The sequence below is a fragment of the Lithobates pipiens genome, unplaced genomic scaffold (genome assembly GCF_037356315.1).
Source record: "Lithobates pipiens isolate NorthernLeopardFrog02 unplaced genomic scaffold, aLitPip1_a1.2 Scaffold_3, whole genome shotgun sequence".
NCBI lineage: Eukaryota > Metazoa > Chordata > Amphibia > Anura > Ranidae > Lithobates > Lithobates pipiens.
The window spans coordinates 14,290,132-14,311,921 of record NW_027507790.1 but is presented as its reverse complement, the minus strand read 5'-3'; the positions used below and the strand labels follow the sequence as shown (position 1 = coordinate 14,311,921).

At 45.0% G+C, this 21,790-nt stretch overlaps 1 protein-coding gene across 1 annotated transcript in view; it reads left to right on the top strand.

Annotated features, from left to right (window-relative positions):
- Positions 1 to 21,790, top strand: part of SSH1 (slingshot protein phosphatase 1) — a 122,724-nt gene that overhangs the window by 51,678 nt on the left and 49,256 nt on the right. The window contains exons 7-10 of the mRNA XM_077461293.1: positions 2,041 to 2,106; positions 6,688 to 6,882; positions 8,726 to 8,819; positions 8,902 to 9,030. Of these exons, the coding sequence (XP_077317419.1) occupies positions 2,041 to 2,106; positions 6,688 to 6,882; positions 8,726 to 8,819; positions 8,902 to 9,030 (484 nt within the window). The remainder of the gene's footprint in view (positions 1 to 2,040; positions 2,107 to 6,687; positions 6,883 to 8,725; positions 8,820 to 8,901; positions 9,031 to 21,790) is intronic.

Below are 21,790 nucleotides of genomic sequence, written 5' to 3'. Positions count from 1 at the left end.
TCACTGGGACTGGAGATTGCTTAATAAAAAGATAGAGGCATCCGCTATTACGTTTGTTTAGGCCTCATGTACACTGTTGCTAAACAGACCTTTAGGAGCAGTTGGGCATTTTTTTTAACTGCTCCTGAACTCTCCTTTGTTATCTTTATCAGTACATGTACACAGGCTTGTTTTACAGTAGTTTCTATGCAGTTGAGTTTAGAGGCTTTTTTTTGGAACTCAAAAAAAATGGGTTCAGAAGCTGAGTTTAGAGGCATTTCAAACGCTGCGTTTTTACAGGCGTTTTTGACTTTTGGCTATTTATTTTTATTTTTTTTAAATACAAACACGGCAAAATGGACATTTTAAACAACGGTTACTATCTGTCAAGTTAAATCATTCAGGAGAGGTTGTAAAAATGTCCTATGTACGTGAAGCCTTACTAGGTCAAAAGCCTGGTACATACTCCGAGCTTCGCTGGGTTGAACGAAAAAAAAGTTTCAGCTCTGGTCGGAGCAGCTGTACTAACAATCCACCATTAGTAAAAAGATCCCACCTGCTGAGCTGTTCTGTTCTGACAGGGGGACAGCCCTCCTGCCAGAACACCCCGATCAGCGATCTCCGCCATTGGCTGAGCGTGCTGATCGAGGAGCCGGTCAGCTGCTGGTTTTCCATGGCTGCCATACACATGGACCGAATGCCGGCCGTTTTCTATTAAGCTGGCCGATGTTGCTCAGCCCGTGTATACGGGGCTTAACCAGAGCTACAAAGAGCATATCCAATGTTTCTGCTATTTAAAAGTAACTGCAGCCGCAGTGGATTGACTGCTTTAGGGCCGGTTCACACAACATGCAGTCCAGTGCATTTTTTTTTTCCTGCATCAATAATGCATGGATAGTAGGTGATATTGTTTCCAATGGTATTTTTCGCACTAGTGCTGTCAGTTCCAGTCCGTTCAAGTTACAGAAAAGAACGTAGATCATGCTGCATTTTTTCTGCATGGAACTGTACACATCAAAAAACGCACCGGAACGCACATGTCCCCATTTAGGGCCAGTTCACACCACATGCAGTTCTGTGCAGTTCTGTTTTTTTCTGCACCGGAAACTGACTGCATGGTGTGAACTAGAGCCATTGAAATACATGGAAACACTGTGCATGCATTTTTAGCACAGAAAAAAAGCGCACTGAACAGAACTGCATCTGGTGTGAACTGGCCCTTAAGGTGAAGAAAAAAAAGACAGGAAAAAAAAGCACTAGTAAGGATTAAACTCCCCAGAAATGCATTAAAAAGTCACTCGTTGTAACTGCAGACTCTTTCATAAGGTAAGGTCAATGTTGCTTTTTTAAATCTGAAGCATCCTGGAGAAACAGATCATGTAATTTAAAGCGGTAGTAAACCCGCACATTTTTTTTTTTTTTTTAAACCTGCAAAGCAAAAGGCATAATGAGCTAGTATGCACCGCATACTAGCTCATTATGAAATACTTACCTTAGAACGAGGCCCCGACATCTGGCCCGATCCACGCCGAGGGAGCTGACATGCTCCCTCGGCGTTTCTTCCGGGTATCGCGGCTCCGGCGCTGTGAGTGGCCGGAGCCGCGATATCGTCACTCCCGCGCATGCGCGCGGGAGATTTCAGTCCGGCCGCTCGGCCGCTGCCGGATTTTGACGGCGAGAAACCCCTTGTGCGCATGCGCCGCTGCGGTCAGCGGCGCATACCGAGGGGAATATCTCCTAAACCGTACAGGTTTAGGAGATATTTTTTTTACCTACAGGTAAGCCTTATTATAGGCTTTCCTGTAGGTAAAAGTTAAAAATGTGGGTATACAACCACTTTAAGCATATCGCATACTGCATAATTTGTTCTCCGTAAGTGCTTCTGGACTTCTGCTTATGTAAGGGTCCACTTGGGGAGGAGAGTTGTTTTCCTGAGTGGTTTTGTAAACTGCAGAGCAGCGTATGTGCATTTCATTAGGAGATAATTCTTCTTATTTTCTCTCCCTTTTTTATTTTTATTTTTTAAACTTCTAAACTTCTCTATTTTCTCTGTTTGCTTAGTGGGTTTAGTGTCAACACAGCAGGGAGAACCCATGTGTTCAAACCAGTATCCGTCCAAGCCATGTGGTAAGCAAGTGTTGTTATTATAATCTTTTTTTTGTTCGTCGTCATTATGTATGTGCTTTATACGGTTCGTGTTATACCACCCATATTACCGCACTTCTGGTAGCGAAGGGGTAATCCTAACAGAGTATTGTGAACAAGGTAGAATACCATTGTTTTGTTCTTGTGGTTTCCCATCCCATCTGTCTTCCCTGACAAATTTTTCTTCTTCTTCCCAGCTTTGTCTTTTCTTCACATTCCTTCCTAGATTTCCTCAGGGCAAATGCAAATGATACAGATGGACAGGCACAGCGGCCAAAACAAATTTCTTACTTAGCGACATTTGGTGCTTTTTAGTTACTGTCTTGTATAGAACAGCTATTATTATTCATGCCTGATCGTTTCATCTAAATGTTTACTGAAATATGTGTTTTCAACAATTAATGTATTGTTAAAGTGGAAGTAAACTTCCATCTCTGGCTTTTACCTATAGGTTAGCCTATAATAACACTTACCTATAGGTAGTGTGAATATCTCCTAAACATGCTCCAATTAGGAGATATTTACTGTACATGCAGCCACTGGCAGAGGTGCTCTGAAGAAACTGCCACCCGTGCCGTTCCTTCAGAGCCCTTTGCCATAAACTGCGGCGCATGCACAGGGGTGGCGTCATCGTGGCTCTGGCCAGTCACAGAGCTGGAGTCCACGAACCCAGAAGCAAGACTGCTGAAGATGGGAACGCCTGCAGCTCTGACATCTCGGTGCTGGAATGATTAGTTTTAAGGCACGGTTAACATAATGTGCTAGTATGCAATGTATACTAGCATATTTTGACATTACCTTGCAGGGTAAAAAACATTTTTTTTCCAGATGTTTACAACCACTTTTAACCTCCTCGCGCCCGCCCTATAGCCGAATTACGGCCGTAGAGCAGGCGCGTTCGTTCGGGCGGTCGTCCCTGGACGGCCTGATGTTTACTTCCGCAATGCGCGCCGCCGCGGGCGCGCATCGCGGAAGTTCTGTGTTCGCCGTGTCCCCCGGGGACAGGCAAACACAGATCGCTGTAAACGGCCAATCACAGCGGCCGTTTACAGCGTGATCGGCGTGTCCAATGGGAGATGATCTCATATGTAAACATATGAGATCATCTCGCAGCGCCGCTCTCCTTCCTCGCACAGACAGTGCGAGAGGGGAGAGATGAACGGCTGCAGCGGCAGCCGTTCTGATTCTGGAAAAAAAAAAAATTAAAAAAATGAAATAAAAAGTGCCATCCGCCCCCAGCAGTGCCATCCGCCCCCAGCAGTGCCATCCGCCCCCAGCAGTGCTATCTGCCCCAGTGCCATCCACCCCAGTGCTACCTGCCCCCAGTGCCATCCACCCCAGTGCTACCTGCCCCCAGTGCCATCCACCCCATTGCTACCTGCCCCTAGTGCCATCCACCCCAGTGCTACCTGCCCCTAGTGCCATCCACCCCAGTGCTACCTGCCCCCAGTGCCATCCACCCCAGTGCTACCTGCCCCCAGTGCCATCCACCCCAGTGCTACCTGCCCCCAGTGCCATCCACCCCAGTGCTACCTGCCCCCAGTGCCATCCACCCCAGTGCCACCTGCCGTCAGTGCCACCTGCCCCCAGTGCCACCTGCCGTCAGTGCCACCTGCCCCCAGTGCCACCTGCCCCCAGTGCCACCTGCCCCCAGTGCCACCTGCCCCCAGTGCCACCTGCCGTCAGTGCCACGTGTCATCAGTGCCACATAGTGCCATCTGTCATCAGTGCCACGTATCAGTGCCATTTGTCATCAGTGCCACCTGTCAGTGTCACGTGCCATCTGTTGTCAGTGTCACGTGTCATCAATGCCACTTATCAGTGCCATCTGTCATCAGTGTCACGCGTCATCGGTGCCATGTATTAGTGCCATCTGTCATCGGTGGCACATATTAGTGCCACGTATTAGTGCCATCTGTCATCGGTGCCACGTTTCAGTGCCACGTGTCATCAGTGCCACGTATTAGTGCCATCTGTCATCAGTGCCACATATTAGTGCCATCTGTCATCAGTGCCACATATTAGTGCCATCTGTCATCAGTGCCACGTATCAGTGCCATCTGTCATCAGTGTCACGTGTCATTGTCCTGGTGCTTCAAAAGTGTAATAAATAGTCAACAAGTTAGATGTGTAACTTATGTTCCTAGAACACATGATGGCGCTACCTGCATGTTGGGCCTCTCTATGTGGCCAGGCTGTGAAAAAGTCCCACACATGTGGTATTGTAATACTCAGGAGGAGTAGCAGAATTTTTTGGGGGGTGTCATTTGTGGTATACACATGCCACGTGAGAGAAATAACCTATTACAATGACAATTTTGTGGAGAAAAAAAAAAAAATGAAAAATCTTAATTTTGCAAAGAATTGTGGGAAAAAAATGACAACATCAAAAAGCTCACTATACCTCTTACTAAATACATTGGAATGTCTACTTTCCAAAAAGGGGTCATTTGGGGGGTATTTGTACTTTCCTGACTTGTTCGGGTCACAAGAAGCGAGATGGGCCACCAGTACATCAGATGTGATCAATTTTGTGCGATTCGCACCACAGCTTGTAGACTCTCTAACTTTCACAAAGACCAAATAATATCCACTAATTTGGGTTATTTTTACCGAAGACATGTAGCAGTATAAATTGTGGCCAAAATTTATGAAGAAAAATTAATAATTTGCATAATTCTGTCACAGAAACAAAGAAATATGCGTTTTTTTTCAAAATTTTCGGTCTTTTTTCATTTATAGCGCAAAAAATAAAAACCCCAGAGGTGATCAAATACCACCAAAAGAAAGCTCTATTTGTGGGAAAAAAAGGACAAAAAATTCATTTGGGTACAGTGTTGCATGACTGAGTAATTGTCATTCAAATTGTGAGAGCACCGAAAGCTGAAAATTGGTCTGGGCAGGAAGGTGTTTAAGTGCCCTGTAAGCAAGTGGTTAAAGAGGAGCTCCAGTATTTTTTTATTTTTTTTTGGTCTATTAAAAGTCAGCAGCTACAAAAACTGTAGCTGTTGACTTAATAAATGCACACTCACCTGTCCCATGATCCAGCGATGTGTTCACCCGAGCCACCCCTTCCCACTAGCTTCTCTAGCTTCTCTCCCTGGTGCTGGCCTGTCAACTATGGGCACCGGGCTATGACTGATTGCGGCTTCACAACCAAGTGCTTACTGCGCATGCAAAAGTAGCTCTGGGCATTGTGAATGGTGCTGCAGTCTTCTGGGACCTGTGAGTTGTAGACTGCAGAGAGGGATGGGGAGAGGAGAACTACTGGTCAGATAGCCTAGGTGATTCAAGCGAAAGTGGGAGCGGGTACCTGTCAAAACCATGTACCCGCACACCACACCCCCCCAATTGGTCATTTATAGAAGGGGAAGGGTGATGGAGGCCTTAAAGCAGAACTTCTACATTAGGTGGAGCTCTGCATTAAGCATAGTTTTGTAGCTCTGGGGATCATTTTTCCACAGGGTTTTAAATGTTGTTTAGCCATCCTTAACCATGCATAGCCAAAAATATGGCTTGCAGGCTCAGTAGGTATGTTTTAACATGTTTGCACTCGAACAGTTCATTGCAGCTTTATAAAATCAAGGCTGTTCATTGGAAGGTTAAGCCAGGCGCCAGTGGCGGCTGGTGCTCAATTTTGTTTTGGGGGCAGGGTGGCAAACAAACCATTCCTCCATTCGGTTGATTGATCGGTCAAACCTCCCACCGCCTGTCAGTCGGTCCATACCCCCCCCCACCCTTAATTTCATCACTTGCCCATCCATCAGTCCCGCACTCTACCCCATCCAGGCCACGGGCAGCTTCAGCGGCTTCCCCTTGCATCTCCTCCTTGGAGCCCCCCGCTCCCGGCCAGTACGATCACTTCTTCTCTCGGCCAATCGGGAGATGCAAGAAGACAATGGTGAATATTGTCACACAACTGGGTGGGCTCAGGGTGCAGAGCTTTCATATTCTATTGTGTTTTTTGTATTTTTGAGCAGGAATCTGCTTAATTTCATACTGCAATTGTATACAGAAACCATTAAGATTTCTTAGTAATTGAAACAGTTAATTAAAATTGAATATGTGTGTATGTGTGTGTATGTGTGTATATGTGTATGTATGTATATATATATATATATATATATATATATATATATATATATATATATATATATATAATTTGTGTGTGTGTGCAAGAATTTTGTATAAGTGAAATACTGTCCTGCTATTAAAATAGTAGTAGTTTGAGATTTTTTTTTTTCCAGCCTTAGGGTATGTACAAGTCTTTCTATACAAAGTAGAACCACTGTGGAATCCCACCACACGTGAGGCATTATGTTAATGGAAAATGCATGTTTCATACATCATGTTCTGAATGCTAAAGAAGGCTAATGATGAGGCAAAGTGTGATGTGTGTAGCAAGAATGACATACTAAATACACCTTCCTTTTTTCTTTTTTTTTTCTTTTTTATCCTAGCCTGCAAAAATTTGATTTATGTTTAATTTATTATCTGCTGTTATGCTTTTTGTGGCCTCACGCTTGCTTATTGAAGTCTGTTCTTTTTCATAATCTAAAACAGGTCAGCACTTCAAGTCCTACACAAGGCCTCTGAGGTTGCCAGACGATACAACTATTTTCCTGGAGGGCTGGCTCTTGTGTGGGCCTCATACTATGAGAGCTGTATCTGCTCTGAGCAAAGCTGCATAAATGAGTGGAACACCATGCAGGACCTGGAGTCCACCCGGCCAGACTCCCCCATCCTCTTCATGGAGAAGTGAGTATCCCAGTACTTTTAGTTTTATAGGATAAATTTGTGTTTTATAGCAACCTAGTAATAATAGTAACCACTTAAGCACCAGAAGATTTTACCCCCCTGCATAACCAGGCCTTTTTTAGCTGTATGCAACTGCGCTACTTTAACTGACAATTGCGCAGTCATCCAACGCTGTACTCAAATTATATTTTTATATATTTTTTCCCCCTAAATAGAGCTTTCCTTTGGTATTTAACCAATTTTTTTTATTATTATTATATAAATGAAAATAAGACCCTAAATTTTGAAGGGGGGAAAAAATAGTTTTCTACTTTCTGCTATAAAACATATCCAATAAAAAACAAAATCATATTTCTTCATAAATTTAGGCCAAAATGTATCCTGCTACATATTTTTGGTAAAAAAAAAAAAAAACCAATAAGTGTATATCAATTTTGTTTGCATTCAATTCATAGCATCTATTAGCATATAGTTTACTGTATGAGTTTTATTTTTTTAATATACTAGTAATAGCAGTGATCAGCAACTTATAGTGGGAGTGTGATCGTGCAGCAGTACTAATGACACTGGCTGGGAAGGGGTTAACATTTAGGGGCAATAAAGGGGTTAATTGTGTGCCTAGCCAGTGTTAATGTGCTTACTGTGTGCTGCTTTGTACTAAAGATCAATTTATAGCAGACAATAGAAACAAAGCGATTGCTCCCTCTGTATAAAGCTGTGTGCTGCTTACAACAAAGGACTAATCTGTGATTTCACACAGCTGATCAGCTGGTACTGGCAATGAATCATTGCTTGGGATCTGTTGATAAACTCCCACTATGTCAAATCACAGGGGAGTAGGCAGGGAGGGGCGCACGCCCCAACCTGGAAACAGGCACAGATGTACCAAGTACATTGCAGTGCCTGTAGCTGCCATCTCGCCGCAGTAAAAGTACTGTGGCGGGTCAGCAACTAGATAAACACAAATTTTGCCTATTACCAGGCGTAAGTAATGATCCTAGACATATAAAGGATGACGGTTTTTCAAAACCGGTCATCGGAAATGGGAAAAGTTTAATCTTGGTATGTATTCTCTACTGACCTTGCTGCACCATACGCCCATTCAAATATTATTTAGTAAATACTTTCATTATTTTTGCTTATGGAGTAATGAAAACTTGAACATTAACCATTCCCTACTCTATCCAGAACGAAGATGAAAAAACTGTTTGATATATATACTTTGTATTTTGAAGAAATGTCTTATTTTGCAGCATCTGATGGCACCTTTTTATATATGATTAAGGGACATTTTGAACTTCAGGCTAAACTGAAAAAAAAAATTCTTAGATTGCTCCATCCATGTTACACAGCTTGAATGAACGAATCTACTGCTGCAACTTTTGCATTTTGACAGCTAGCCCCATCAGCTGTCAGATTCCCTAAACAGCGGCTGCATCTGATTTTTCAATTAAGGGATGTCCAGTTGGAAGTAGCTGACAGGGCCACCCACTTATCGAATTTTAGCCAGTTCATCAGTAACTAGCTGAAATTCAAACAATGCATGGCAATCTTTAGTTGTCAGATAACCCAAGGCATTATCTACTTTCGTCAGACAACTGTGGCTGTGAAGGACCCAGACCCCCCCCCCCCCAAATATGATACCATTATACAATCTTCAGACAGGGATTATGCAAACATTTTGCAACATTTCTGTGCAGTGGGACTGCATCTTCACTTCTTTTATTTGAGAACACATGGGGTACAGTCATGCAGTGCATTACATTTGGCTCTTGTGGTCTCAAAGTGGAGCACACATCTCCTTGTCTGTTTTTGCTGTAACCTAGCATGTCTTCTTGTATAGGCCAAATGAAGGTGAAAGGACTGAATGGGTCATCAAAGCTTCTTTGCGGAGTGTCATGATGAGCAAAGACTTGGAGAATGTGACTTGTAAAGAAGTAAGCAGTTTATAATCTTTCCATCAATTCTACATTCCCCAAAATGTGTAAAAATGTTTTGAGCCCTTTGTTTTCTTTCTAGATCCGAAATGAGCTGGAGAAGAAACTGAGCTGCAATTTAAAACAGTACAAAGAATACATAGACAATGAGATGCTGGTTATTTTGGGACAAATGGATAAAGCCTCTCTAATCTTCGATTACCTTTACTTGGTATGTAAACATAATGCCTACATTTTTTAGTTATTTTAATGTAAAGAACTGATTATTTACGTAAAATTGATTATTTGTGTGAGCTGGGGACTGGTTATCAAAAGATGTTACTATCGCCGTTTTTTTAATCCTATACTTAAGCCTTTGGCTCCATGCACACTGGAGCTCATAAACTGCAGTTTATTGGAGTTTGGGCGTTTTTTTTAAAAGCCCATAAACTCCACTGTATGTTAGCCTATGTGTCCATGCACACATGGACGTTTTTCAGCTTTAATGAGCAGTGGAGTTTATGGGCTTTTTTCTGAACGCCAGAAATTTACGTTCAAAGTGCCGTTTTTCACCGCCAAAAAACGACAAACGCTTATAAACGCTCATAAACGCGCGTTAGTGTTCGGCATTCTATTTTTTTAATGCATTGTGGGAGTTTGGAATGTACTGTGGGATTTTTGGAGTGTCCTCTGTGTATTTTTATTGAAAACGCCCATAAACGCTAATAAACGCTAGTACAAAACGTTGTTAAAAGCAAGTTTTTCAACCAGCGTTTTCTGCCAGCAATCTGGCGTCCAGAAAAAGCTTTTTTGAGCTTCAGTGTGCATGGAGCCTTAATTTCCCACTGTGTACTGGCATTTGGAATGTAGCCTGCACAGCTGACTTTCATTGGTTCTCTTCTACTTAGTTAATTGAAATGTGCTATACTGTTTTCTTAAAGCTCCTTAATAAACTGGTCCTCACTAAAGGTGCACATTGATTTTCTTTACATCAACTAGTCGCCATACATTCTACCCACAGTTTTCCAGTAAGTACAGGATGTTATTTGTCACTGCATTAACACACGCCTAGAACCAGCTTAACTGCTTTTGAAGTCTGAAATATGAAGCACTGTCAAGACTATTTGATCAGGCAATTCGGTCACTTTGTCAAGAAAATACGTTAAAGCATTTAGCAGTTTGAAGAAGGACCCTGTTTCCACAATTTTTCTGTTTCCATGGGGCTTGTTGGATCTATGCTGCTTGCGCTTTGCATGTCTGCAGACAAGAATGTTTTCTGTCTGCTCCTCCTGTCCTTTTTGGCCTTTTGTTCACTTTCATGTTCTTTGCAAGCTTATTTGGGAACCTCTTGCCAGGGCCACCTCATATTGTATTGTGATGGGGGTTGGCCTAATTGACATACTTATGACCTGAGTGCAGGCATAGGTCCTGTTATATGCTAAAATCATTACAATCGTGCATTTGAAAAAAAAAACGTGTAAGCAAAGTAAATAGAGTTCTTTCTGTTAAGTATAGCAAGACGTATTAAATTTGCGTATTTATGATATCATTAATGCAGACAGCTCTTATGGCCAAAAACATTTGTAATTCTGTCCACTTGTAAATTCATACACCTCTGCTGTACAGCACAGCCCGGATGGTGATGCCACTTTCTTGAACTTTTAGATTTAAAGCCTAACTGTACATATTTGGGGCCCCTAGCTCGCTTAACATTATGTGAAATTATGCACAGAGTACTTGGACATTATGGTTACTATGCAGGAGGACAGCTGCTCAGTGCAGGACTTGGAAGACTGTGAGGTCACTGTAGTAGCGGCGACTGCTAAAGTGATTCTCTGCTTCCATGGGGATCAGCCAGGTATAGAATCATTTGACATATTTTTACTTGCATTGATCCAAGCTAGACCAATTTAAGTATGGAAATAAAATGAAAAAATACCTGGAATTCAGTGTTTAAAGTGATGGTAATGTCTCATTTAAAAAAATAAAAATAACAATCATGTTATACTTCCCTCCTCTGTGCAGTTGGTTTTGCACAGAGCAGCCTGGATCCTCCTCCTCTTGGGTCCCTCTTTGTGGCTCCTGGCCCCTCCCTCCTATTGAGTGCCCCTTTAGCCAGCAGCTCTCCATGGGGGCACCCTAACCAGAACTCCGTGTATCCTTTCAGAGACAGAGCCCCGTCCCCTCTCTCCCCTGATTGGCTGGCTGACTGACTTTTGACAGCTGCGGGAGCCAATGGCACCGCTGCTTTTTCTCAGCCAATCAAGAGGAGTGTTCCGGACAGCTTAGACACTCTTGGACATTGCTGGAGAGAGATTGGGATCAGGTAAGTAATTAGGGGGAGCTGGGGAGGCTGCTACACAGAAGGTTTTTTTTTTTTAGAATAGAATGCATTAAGATAAAAAAAAACCTTCTGCCTTTTCAACTCCTTTAACTCTACCACTTTGCGTTCATGTTCTTTTCTGTGTTGAGACAAATGTTGGACGCAGTGGCGGCCCATCCATAGGGGGCACATGGGCGCCTCCCCCTCAAAGCTAGTCACAAAAAAAGGTCCTTTTAAGTGCATTGGGTTCTGGACACAGTGCGCTATGGGAAGCGTGATGTCTATGCCAACCCTCAAAAAATGCACTCGCCTGCTTGCATTTTGCAAGCGCCTTTTTAAGGGCTGGCGAGGAAGGACTGCCTGGAGCAGGTGGGGGGGGGGGGCAAGCAGCACCGCCGGCAGCCTGGGTGGAATGGGAATCCTTCTTCCAGCGATCACGAATGGGAGAGAGAGAGCGGCTCAGATGTTCAGAACGCAGCACAGGGAACACAGCAATATTTGCTTTCATTTCACATTGCCATGTTCCCTGCCACTTGCTGCCAGATGCAGCCCCGCCCCCTGGTCCCGGGACTTTGATAGCCTGATCACACATCCAATGCCGGGACGGGTGATCTGTCAATCAATGTTCCCCGGCCAGGGGGCGGGGCTATATATGATTTTTAGCAGCGAGAACACAGCAATTGAAATGAAAGCTGTGAACATCTGGGCCGCTCTCCTGTTCTTCTTCCCTGCACAGGTAGGCTGCATGGTGGATGGTGAACACGAGCTGCATGGGGGATGGTGGACACGGGCTGTGCTTTTCCTCAGAGATGTGGCATCACTTCCGGTTTCGCTGTGCCAGTGAGAAACCCTAAGTGACGCAGCGGCTCCGTGGATGGAACGCACGGCCCGAGCGCTGCATTTTTACAGAATCCAGAATTGGTAGGCTCTTAGGAAAAGTAAAGTTGTTATTGCTGCATTACAAATTGTTTGCTAAAACCAACTGAAACTTCAACTGAGAAGTCTGTCTCCCTTCTGTGCTAGAGCAATGAGTCACAAGTTTAAAGAAAAAGATTTGTTTCTGTTTGCTACCTTTTTTATTGGCAAGCTCTGAACTGACTGAATCCTCTCCGCAGACTCGTACCAAAAGACACCATGGGGAAGTGGATATAGATCGATAATCATCAGTTAGTCCTGGGGCTCTATACTCTGTTCTGGGGTGCTGAGCTAAATACTCCTGACACTATAGATGGAAGCTAGTGGAATACAGGGGATGGAGTAGGTGGATTCTATAAGGGGTGTGACTTATGAAAAGTGGGAGAGGTCAAAAAGGAGGGACCCCCCATCCTAAAACTTCACCAGCAGCAACTGGTTGGAAGCTACAGCCTCTGATAATAGCTTCTCACAAGATTACAAATTTATCAAAGTGTATGTGAATCCTAGCAGTGAACTTTTCTTTTTTGCTCCCTTTTTGGTCTGCTAATATACAATTAAAATAGGTTTGGGATATTGGTTTGATAATAAAAAAATACATGTTGCTTTTGCTTTAAACCCTGTGAGCTTCCTCTACTCTCTGCCTGTGCACAAGGTGAGAAGAAGTCCTTTGTTCTTGGAATGCATCAGAAATAAGAGACAGGGCTTGACTACACATGCTTTGGAATTTAGAGCCAAAATTATATTGGGAAGAATTTACTAAAACTGTAGCAGACAGAATCTGATGCAGCTGTGCAGAGTAGCCAATCTGCTTTTATCTTCAGCCTGTTCAGTTAAGCTTTTAAATCGATAGAGGCTGATTGGTTGCCGGGCACAGCTGTTCCAGGTTCTGGCTGCTCTAGTCTTAGTAAATCCCCCTCGCTGTGTTGTCATGACAAAAAGGAAGGTAGGAACACATTATATTGTTGGCACATCAACAGATTTTTTTCTGTACATGCAGTGTTTTTAAGGGAATTAAACATGGGAAAATGTGCTTGTATTTCAGAGATGTATGAAACGTGTGTTTTTATTTTTTTGCCTTGACATATGCTTTGGGCATCCATGCAAGGCTCTATGGATTATTAGTAATAAAGGGTTTAACTTCTGCTTAAACCAAGATGCAGTCAGAATGCTTGCTAAGGTCTCCTCAAGAAGGAAATGCCTTTGCACAAATAAATGCTGTAGGAGTGGGTACAGTAAGGCCCCTTTCACATGTGCCGATCCATTTTCAGACATCCGCCTGCTCAGCAGGGATCGATCCGTTGATCCCCGCTGAGCCGGCAGATGGCAAGTCCATCTCTGCACACTGTGCATAAACGGACCTGTCAGATCTCCACTCTCCTCTATGGGGAGATCATATAAAAACGGACCGCCTGTCCGATCTGCCAGACGAATGGAAAATAGGGTTTCCATACGTCTGTATTTAGCGGAGCGAATTGGATGTCAGCGGACATGTCACCACTGACTCCATAGAGATGTACGGAGCGTTCGTTCAGGTCCGCCTGAAAAAAACTGACTGGCGGATCTGAACGGTCTGCACGTGTGAAAGGGCCCTAAGGGTTAAAATGGTATGTACAGTCTCAAGAGACATAGTGGAGGTCTATCCATGTGCCTGTTCGATTATTTTAGAGTAGTTCATGTAAGGTCTAAATATCTAAAGAGGATTGTGGGTTTTGAATACATTTTATGATATTTGAGTTGCCCCAAAAAAATTTGCTGATTGGATAAGTTAAAAAAAAAAAAGGAAAAAAAAGAGGCGTGTGTGTGTGTGTGTGTGTGTGTGTGTGTGTGTGTGTGTGTGTGTGTGTGTGTGTGTGTGTGTGTGTGTGTGTGTGTGTGTGTGTGTGTGTGTGTGTGTACAAAATTGAATTTGTCTGGTATTTGGAACATACAATCAGAATACCCTTTCTGTTTAAAGAGGAACTAAACCCTCCTATCTCTTATAGCTAAGGGAGCTGCCATCTTAGCCTCTGATCTGTTTGGGCGGACAGTCCGCTCGTGTGTGGGCTTTCAGCGGACAGTTTCAGCGGACAGTTTGACGGACAAAGTCTTTCGGAAATTCCGAAAAACTGTCCGCTGAAACTTTGTTTGAGCGAACAGTCCGCCCGTGTGTAGGCTACTTTCGAAATGAGCAAACTGTTCCCGCTCGGAGGGAAGTCTGCTCATTTCGAGCGCGTGTGCAGGTAGGCGGGGCCCGCGACGGAGACGTCGCGGGCTCCGCCGCCTGGAATGGACTTAAAGGGGAACCCCAACGCCGAAAAAAATCGGCGTGGGGGTCCCCCCAAAGTCCACAACAGACCCTTGTCCGAGCACGCTACCCGGCCGGCCAGGAAAGGGGGGCGAGCGAGCGCGCCCCCCCTCCTGAGCCGTACCAGGCCGCGTGCCCTCAACATGGGGGGTGCCTTGGGGAAGGGGGGGCCGCGCGGCCCCCCCACCCCAAAGCACCTTGTCCCCATGTTGATGAGGACAAGGGCCTCTTCCCGACAACCCTGGCCGTTGGTTGTCGGGGTCTGCGGGCGGGGGGCTTATCGGAATCCGGGAGCCCCCTTTAAGAAGGGGGCCCCCGGATACCGGCCCCCCACCCTATGTGAATGAGTATGAGGTACAATGTACCCCTACCCATTCACCTGTAAAATAAAAGTACCCAAAAAAAAAACACAACACACGAGAAAAAATATTTTATTGCACAGCTCCGGGGGTCTTCCGTCTTCGGGGGTCTTCTCGCCGGACTCCTCCGCTATCTTCTTGTAGCTCTTTTACTAGCGGAGGAGTCCGGCTTTCTTCCTCCCCGCCGCCGGCCTCTTCTCCCGACTTCGGGGGTCTTGTCCCCCTCTTCGGTTCTTCTGCCGGGCCACCGCGCCTTCTTGTAGCTCTTTTACAGGCGGTGGCCCGGTCTTCTGTCGCCGCCGCCTTCCGTTCTTCTGCCGGGCCACCGCGCCTTCTTATAGCTCTTTTGCAGGCGGTGGCCCGGTCTTCTGTCGCCGCCTTCCGTTCTTCTTCTTCTTCTTGTTCTTCTTCTCCAGGAGATGTTGACACGACGCTCTCTCCGGCCGGAATGCCAGAGCCGCCCTGCGCTGCCACTTATATAGTGACAATGGGGCGGTGTCACATGGTATATGTCACATGGGTTGATGTCACATGGGGACTATGACATCGTAAGGGGGCGGGGTCACCATGTGACATCAACCCGTGTGACCAACCCATGTGACATATACCATGTGACACCGCCCCATTGTCACTATATAAGTGGCAGCGCAGGGCGGCTCTGGCATTCCGGCCGGAGAGAGCATCGTGTCAACATCTCCTGGAGAAGAAGAAGAACAAGAAGAAGAAGAAGAACGGAAGACGGCGACAGCGGCGACAGAAGACCGGGCCACCGCCTGCAAAAGAGCTATAAGAAGGCGCGGTGGCCCGGCAGAAGAACGGAAGGCGGCGGCGACAGAAGACCGGGCCACCGCCTGTAAAAGAGCTACAAGAAGGCGCGGTGGCCCGGCAGAAGAACCGAAGAGGGGGACAAGACCCCCGAAGTCGGGAGAAGAGGCCGGCGGCGGGGAGGAAGAAAGCCGGACTCCTCCGCTAGTAAAAGAGCTACAAGAAGATAGCGGAGGAGTCCGGCGAGAAGACCCCCGAAGACGGAAGACCCCCGGAGCTGTGCAATAAAATATTTTTTCTCGTGTGTTGTGTTTTTTTTTTGGGTACTTTTATTTTACAGGTGAATGGGTAGGGGTACATTGTACCCCATACTCATTCACATAGGGTGGGGGGCCGGTATCCGGGGGCCCCCTTCTTAAAGGGGGCTCCCGGATTCCGATAAGCCCCCCGCCCGCAGACCCCGACAACCTACGGCCAGGGTTGTCGGGAAGAGGCCCTTGTCCTCATCAACATGGGGACAAGGTGCTTTGGGGTGGGGGGGCCGCGCGGCCCCCCCTTCCCCAAGGCACCCCCCATGTTGAGGGCACGCGGCCTGGTACGGCTCAGGAGGGGGGGCGCGCTCGCTCGCCCCCCTTTCCTGGCCGGCCGGGTAGCGTGCTCGGACAAGGGTCTGTTGTGGACTTTGGGGGGACCCCCACGCCGATTTTTTTCGGCGTTGGGGTTCCCCTTTAAGTCCATTCCAGGCGGCGGAGCCCGCGACGTCTCCGTCGCGGGCCCCGCCTACCTGCACACGCGCTCGAAATGGGCGGACTTGCCTCCGCCTTACGTGGGCGAGTCCGTTCATTTCAAAAGTTGAGCGAACTGTTTGGCAAACAGTTCGCTGAAACAGTCCGCTCGTGTGTGGGCAAGTCCGCTCATGCAAATTTTGAGCGGACTGTTTGCCGAAACTGTTTGGCGAACAAGGTTGGGTGAACAGTCCGCGCGTGTGTACGCGGCCTAACAGTTGCTTGTGCTGTCAATTCATGGCATGCCTTGAATAACACTGTTTTGGGAAATCTTTAAATCACTGCTTTTAGTTCCGCTTACACTATAGAGTTAGAAAAACAGGTGGGTATCCGTGCTACTAAACAACAATGATATTCCTAAAAAGAAGCAGCCAGTACAATTTGTTCATAAGCAAATGTATATAAAATAAAGTCCACATGCGGCGCTATCTAAAGGTAAACAGTCTTTCCAAGAGGTTAAAGATGAAACTCTTCTCCAACTTCAGTGTGTTTGGATTCACACATGGTGTGGTGTGCCTTTCCTATCTGCTTATCAGAAAGCTGTGTAGAGCAAGCATGTATAAATAATTAGGCAAAAATCAGCTCGCACTCCAGACACTGTTGTGGGTATGTAGTAATTCAATCACAGGACCAAACTAGCATCAGGCACTGTTCACATAGAAGCAAGGGACCATGAACTCCAACATTCAATGAGCATATCATCCAATCAGGAAAACAGCATTACTCTTGAAAGAATAAGGCAGCCAATGGTGAAGCTTTTAAAGGTATAATCACAATTTATTGTAGTAACTTGCATATTAAAACAGGAAATTGAACATCAAGATGTAAATCGGCCGCAGCTCTCTACATGCTTGTATCTCTGCCCACCTGACATGTTTCATCAAGCTGGATATCATCAGAGGCGCGTAGCATTGTGACACAAGCACGCCCTCTCATCTGAATCCTGGATGACGCAGACACAGGAAGAACGAACCTCCAGAATGACACGCCAGCCGGAAGTAAGGTGGTTGGAACACAATGCACACTGTTTCTGCACTCCACCACTGACCCATCCCTCAAAAATGACACTGAAAACAGAGGAGGGGCCTCGCGTCATGCACTCCAGCTGGAATTAAGGTGGTTTGAACGCAACACGCTCACATTCTACCACCAAACAATCCCTCACAAATGACACTGAAACCGGAGGAGGAGCCTCCAGTCAGGTGCGCCAGCCCAAATGAATGGCTAGAACGCCCCACATAATCGTGTCATTTCTCTCGGGCAATACCTATACATAGACAAGGTAATATGAAAATACCACATGAAAATGGCATATAAAAATCGTTATAGAGGAGGCAATATAACATTGCTGTAGGCTCCCTAAAGCATAAAATATTAAAACGTGGCATAAAAAGGTTTAAAAAAAAAACTAAAAACAAAACCTCCTAATAGGACTCAATCCTCTAGTGGCCAACATGAGTAACTGCAACAGCTGAAAAAATATTTAAAGTGGTTGTAAACCCTCCTGAAAAAAAAAAAAAAAAACCCAGCAAGATAAAGGAATAATGAGCTAGTATGCATAGCATACTAGCTCATTATGGATTACCTGAGAACGAAGCCCCCGCAGCCATCCTTGCCTATCCCGGGGGTTACTTCCGGAGCCGCGATGAACGGCACAGTACAACTGAAGCAACGCCGCGCAAATTGATCCTAATATTGTGATTGAGTGTGTGTGTATAGACACACTGCATGTGAACAATGTTAATGCACTCCATATGAGTGCGCTGGTGACTGCAAAAGAAAAAAATTAATGAAATAAAAGGTGTGTGTAAAATACCTGGATAATGCAAATGTGCTTTAGAAAGTATCCCTCCTCGTGGAATCGCATGAAAAGGACAGCTGGCCGCCTCCGGATGAAATACTCCCCGGATCCAGGGCGGGTCCACGCAAACGTCAAGGGAGGGGACCAGCCCACTTGCGGTGTATATACAACCCCAGTGGATACTTACTCCCCACCCCCCATTTTGCGACATAGGATGGAATATACCCACAATCCCTGCATTACGGCGTCTGCTGTCGCAGTGTGCAAGGCGGGTTAGCATGACGCCGATGTATAAAGGTCTGACCCCGCCCCATCACAACAGGATGAGCGGGGGGGGGAGAAACTGGGCGCATCACAACCCCAGAACCCCAATTTCATTAACCGCTTTAGCCCCGGAAGATTTGGCTGCTCAGTGACCAGGCCATTTTTTGCGGTATGGCACTCCGTCGCTTTAACTGGCAACAAGCATATATTGATTGATGGGGAAAAGATTTATGGCATTCTCTTTTTTTTTTTTCCACTAGTAATGGCGGTGATCAGCAATTTTTTTATCAGGACTGCGACTTTATGGCGGACAGATCGGACACTTGACACATTTTTAGGACTATTGACAATTGTACAGCGATCAGTGCTATTAAAATGCACTGATTACTGTGTAAATGTCGCTGGCAGGGAAGGGGTTAACACTAGGGAGAGATCAAGGGGTTAACTTTGTTCCCTTGTGTGTGTTCTAATTGTAGGGAGTTGGGACTGACTAAAGGAGATGACAGATCATTGTTCCTAGCTAGTAGGAACACACTATCTGTCTCTCCTCACAGAACAGGGAAGTGTGTGTGTGTGTGTGTGTGTGTGTGTGTGTGTGTGTGTGCGCGCGTGTTTATACACACACACACACACACACACACACACACACACGTCCCTGCTCTGGCTCTCGTGCCCACGATCATGCATGGCTGGCCATGCGTATCGGCACCCCCTCAGTGCATCGGGTGCACACGCCTACTAATCTCTGCTTAAAGGCCGACGTACAGCTACGACGGTTGACAGGAATGTGCCAACCTGCCGCAGTACAATGACAGTGGCTGGTCGGCAAGCAGTTAATGGGTGCAATTGCGTTTTTTGTTTTGGCTTTTTTTACAACCTTTTTCACAGATTGGGTACATGCGCACACATAGTACACTGTGGGATTTATGTTGTAGGGGGGGTTGTCCGCCTCAACCCCGGGTGAGACAGTGCATCCCAGGCCATCGCCCCATTACATCATAGAAGCAGGGTACAGCCTGTGGGCTGGATGTGTAAGTCATTTTAAAATTTAGTTTGCCATTTGACACTTTCCCTCTTTAGAGCAGTGGTCATCAACCCTGTCCTCAGGGCCCACTAACAGGCCAGGTTTGCAAGATAACTGAAATACATCACAGGTGATATCATTTGATGCTCAGTTATTGCAGTATTCTAGTCTTCATCTCTCTAAGGTAATACATAAAACCTGGCCTGTTAGTGGGCCCTGAGGACAGGGTTGTTGACCACTGCTTTAGAGAGCATTATATATTAATGGATATTTATCAGACTTTCAGCATTTACCATGCATTTTACTCCTGATGATTGCCTATAACGCCATGAAACGCATTGAGTTTTCAAATAGTGCCAAGACAGGCTTGCCCAAATTATTCATTTTTAGTAATGTTTATCATGTCAATTTACCTACATGGTATTATATTTTGTATGATTTTTTTTATTTTTATTCATTCTGTATTGATTACATCAAATATGTCCATTGATTGCCCATATTAAATATATATTTGCTAAGTAAATATTTTATGATTACATTGTAATATTTTTTGAATATGATTGATATAATAATTTTTCTACAATCATGGATGACTGTATGGGATTGAGATGTTAAATCAATACAGATAGATGTATTATTCCATGCAGTAATATATACAATGACATGCCTCATGCAAAGTCACATTTCCTTTCCTTCTCTTCAAGTCACATCGGCCGTCGCCATGATGTAGCTCTTTCCACTCAACAGTCTCCAATAATTGGATTACCTGCGAGGAATCCTTAAAGTATAGAGTCTGTGAGGCAAATGGCTGTAAAAAGCCATCTATGTTTTTCCCAATACGAGAGGTAATGGATCTAACCCACTAATGATGGTTCTCCCCAGTGGATTAACCAGATATTTATAGACTTTGGGGAGATAAATCACCGGGATCCTGGGAACTAAATAAGTTTTCTCCTTTTTAGTAAGTAGATGGTCATCAAAACCTGCATCATAAAGAATTATTTTTCATTATGTCTACATACACTGTTTTGTCTAATATCACAATTCCCCCTCCTTTGTCAGCAGGGCGAATCATGATATTGCTTTTTTTTGTAAGGATTCCAAGCCTTCCCAAAATCTGAAGCTATTTCGATCTTTGACCTGGTGGGTTGAAAAGAGAGGCATTAGATAGGGCCAAATGTGGTACTCTACCAGTAATTTTTCCATCAATCTTGGAGGTTGTGACCGAAAGTATCTTTTGATATTAATCTTCCTAATGTACTTCAGCACATTGATAAAGGCTCCAAAATTGGAGGTTTATCAGGGGGAAATTTAAGACCATATTTTAACACATTTTTCATTGTCTGTGCATGTGTGTTTTGCTGAGATTGAAAATCTCCTCCCCCCTCTGGTCCCTCTTTGGTTCTCCACCCCATTAGTTCTTTGGGGACCCTTCGGGGAAAAAAAGAAGGTGGTGAAAGAACTTCAGTGGGGTATTGTGGTCTCTTAGGGGATAATACTGAGGGCTTTCCCAACCAGATTGTCTAGGTCCTGGGTATGAATTGCTTGGTGTTTGATGAGATGAGTGTTGTACAATATATCTATTGTTGTAATCCTCAGTACAATCATAATCTCTCACTAGAGGCTCATAATGATTGTAAACAGATATTTCATCTGGGTAAGGTTGCTGTTGATGATAATGAACACGACGAGGTTGGAGTAAACTGATTTGACTTGGGGACGGTTGGAATGAGATGGTTATATATTTTTTTCAGCTCATGAGAGATTTGCAGTTAATCATGTTGGCCAGTAGAGGGTTGAGTCCCGATTAGGAGGTTATTTTTGGTTTATTTAGGTTTATTATACCTTTTTTATGCCATGTTTTAATAATATTTTATGCCTTGAGGAGCCTCCAGCAACGTTATATTGCCTCCTCTATAGCTATTTTTATGACATTTTTCATGCGGTATTTTCTTATTAGTTTGTGTTTTTGCTATGTATATGTATTGCCCGAGAGAAATGACAAGATTATGTGGGGCGTTCCAGTCATTTATTTGGGCTGGCTTGCCTGACTGGAGGCTGCTCCTCCAGTTTCAGTGTCATTTGTGAGGAATTCCACCTGCCTTACTTCCATGATGTGCAACCCCTATTCTGTTTTGCAGCGTCATTTTGTGAGGGATGGCTCAGTGCTGGAGAGCAGACGCGGTGTGCGTTGCGTTCCAACCACCTTCTGGCTGGCGCGTCATTCTGGTGGTTTGTTCTTCCTGTGTCAGCCGGGATTCAGATAGGAGGGCATGCTTGTGTCACAAGGCCACACCTCTGATAATATCCGGTTGGATGAAACATGTCAGGCGGGCAGAGATACAAGCATGCAGAGAGCCGTGGCAGATTTACATCTTGATGTTCAATTTCCTGGTTTAATATGTAAGTTACTACACTATGCTGTCTTTCTGATTGGATGATACGCTCATTGAATGTTTGAGCTCATGGTCC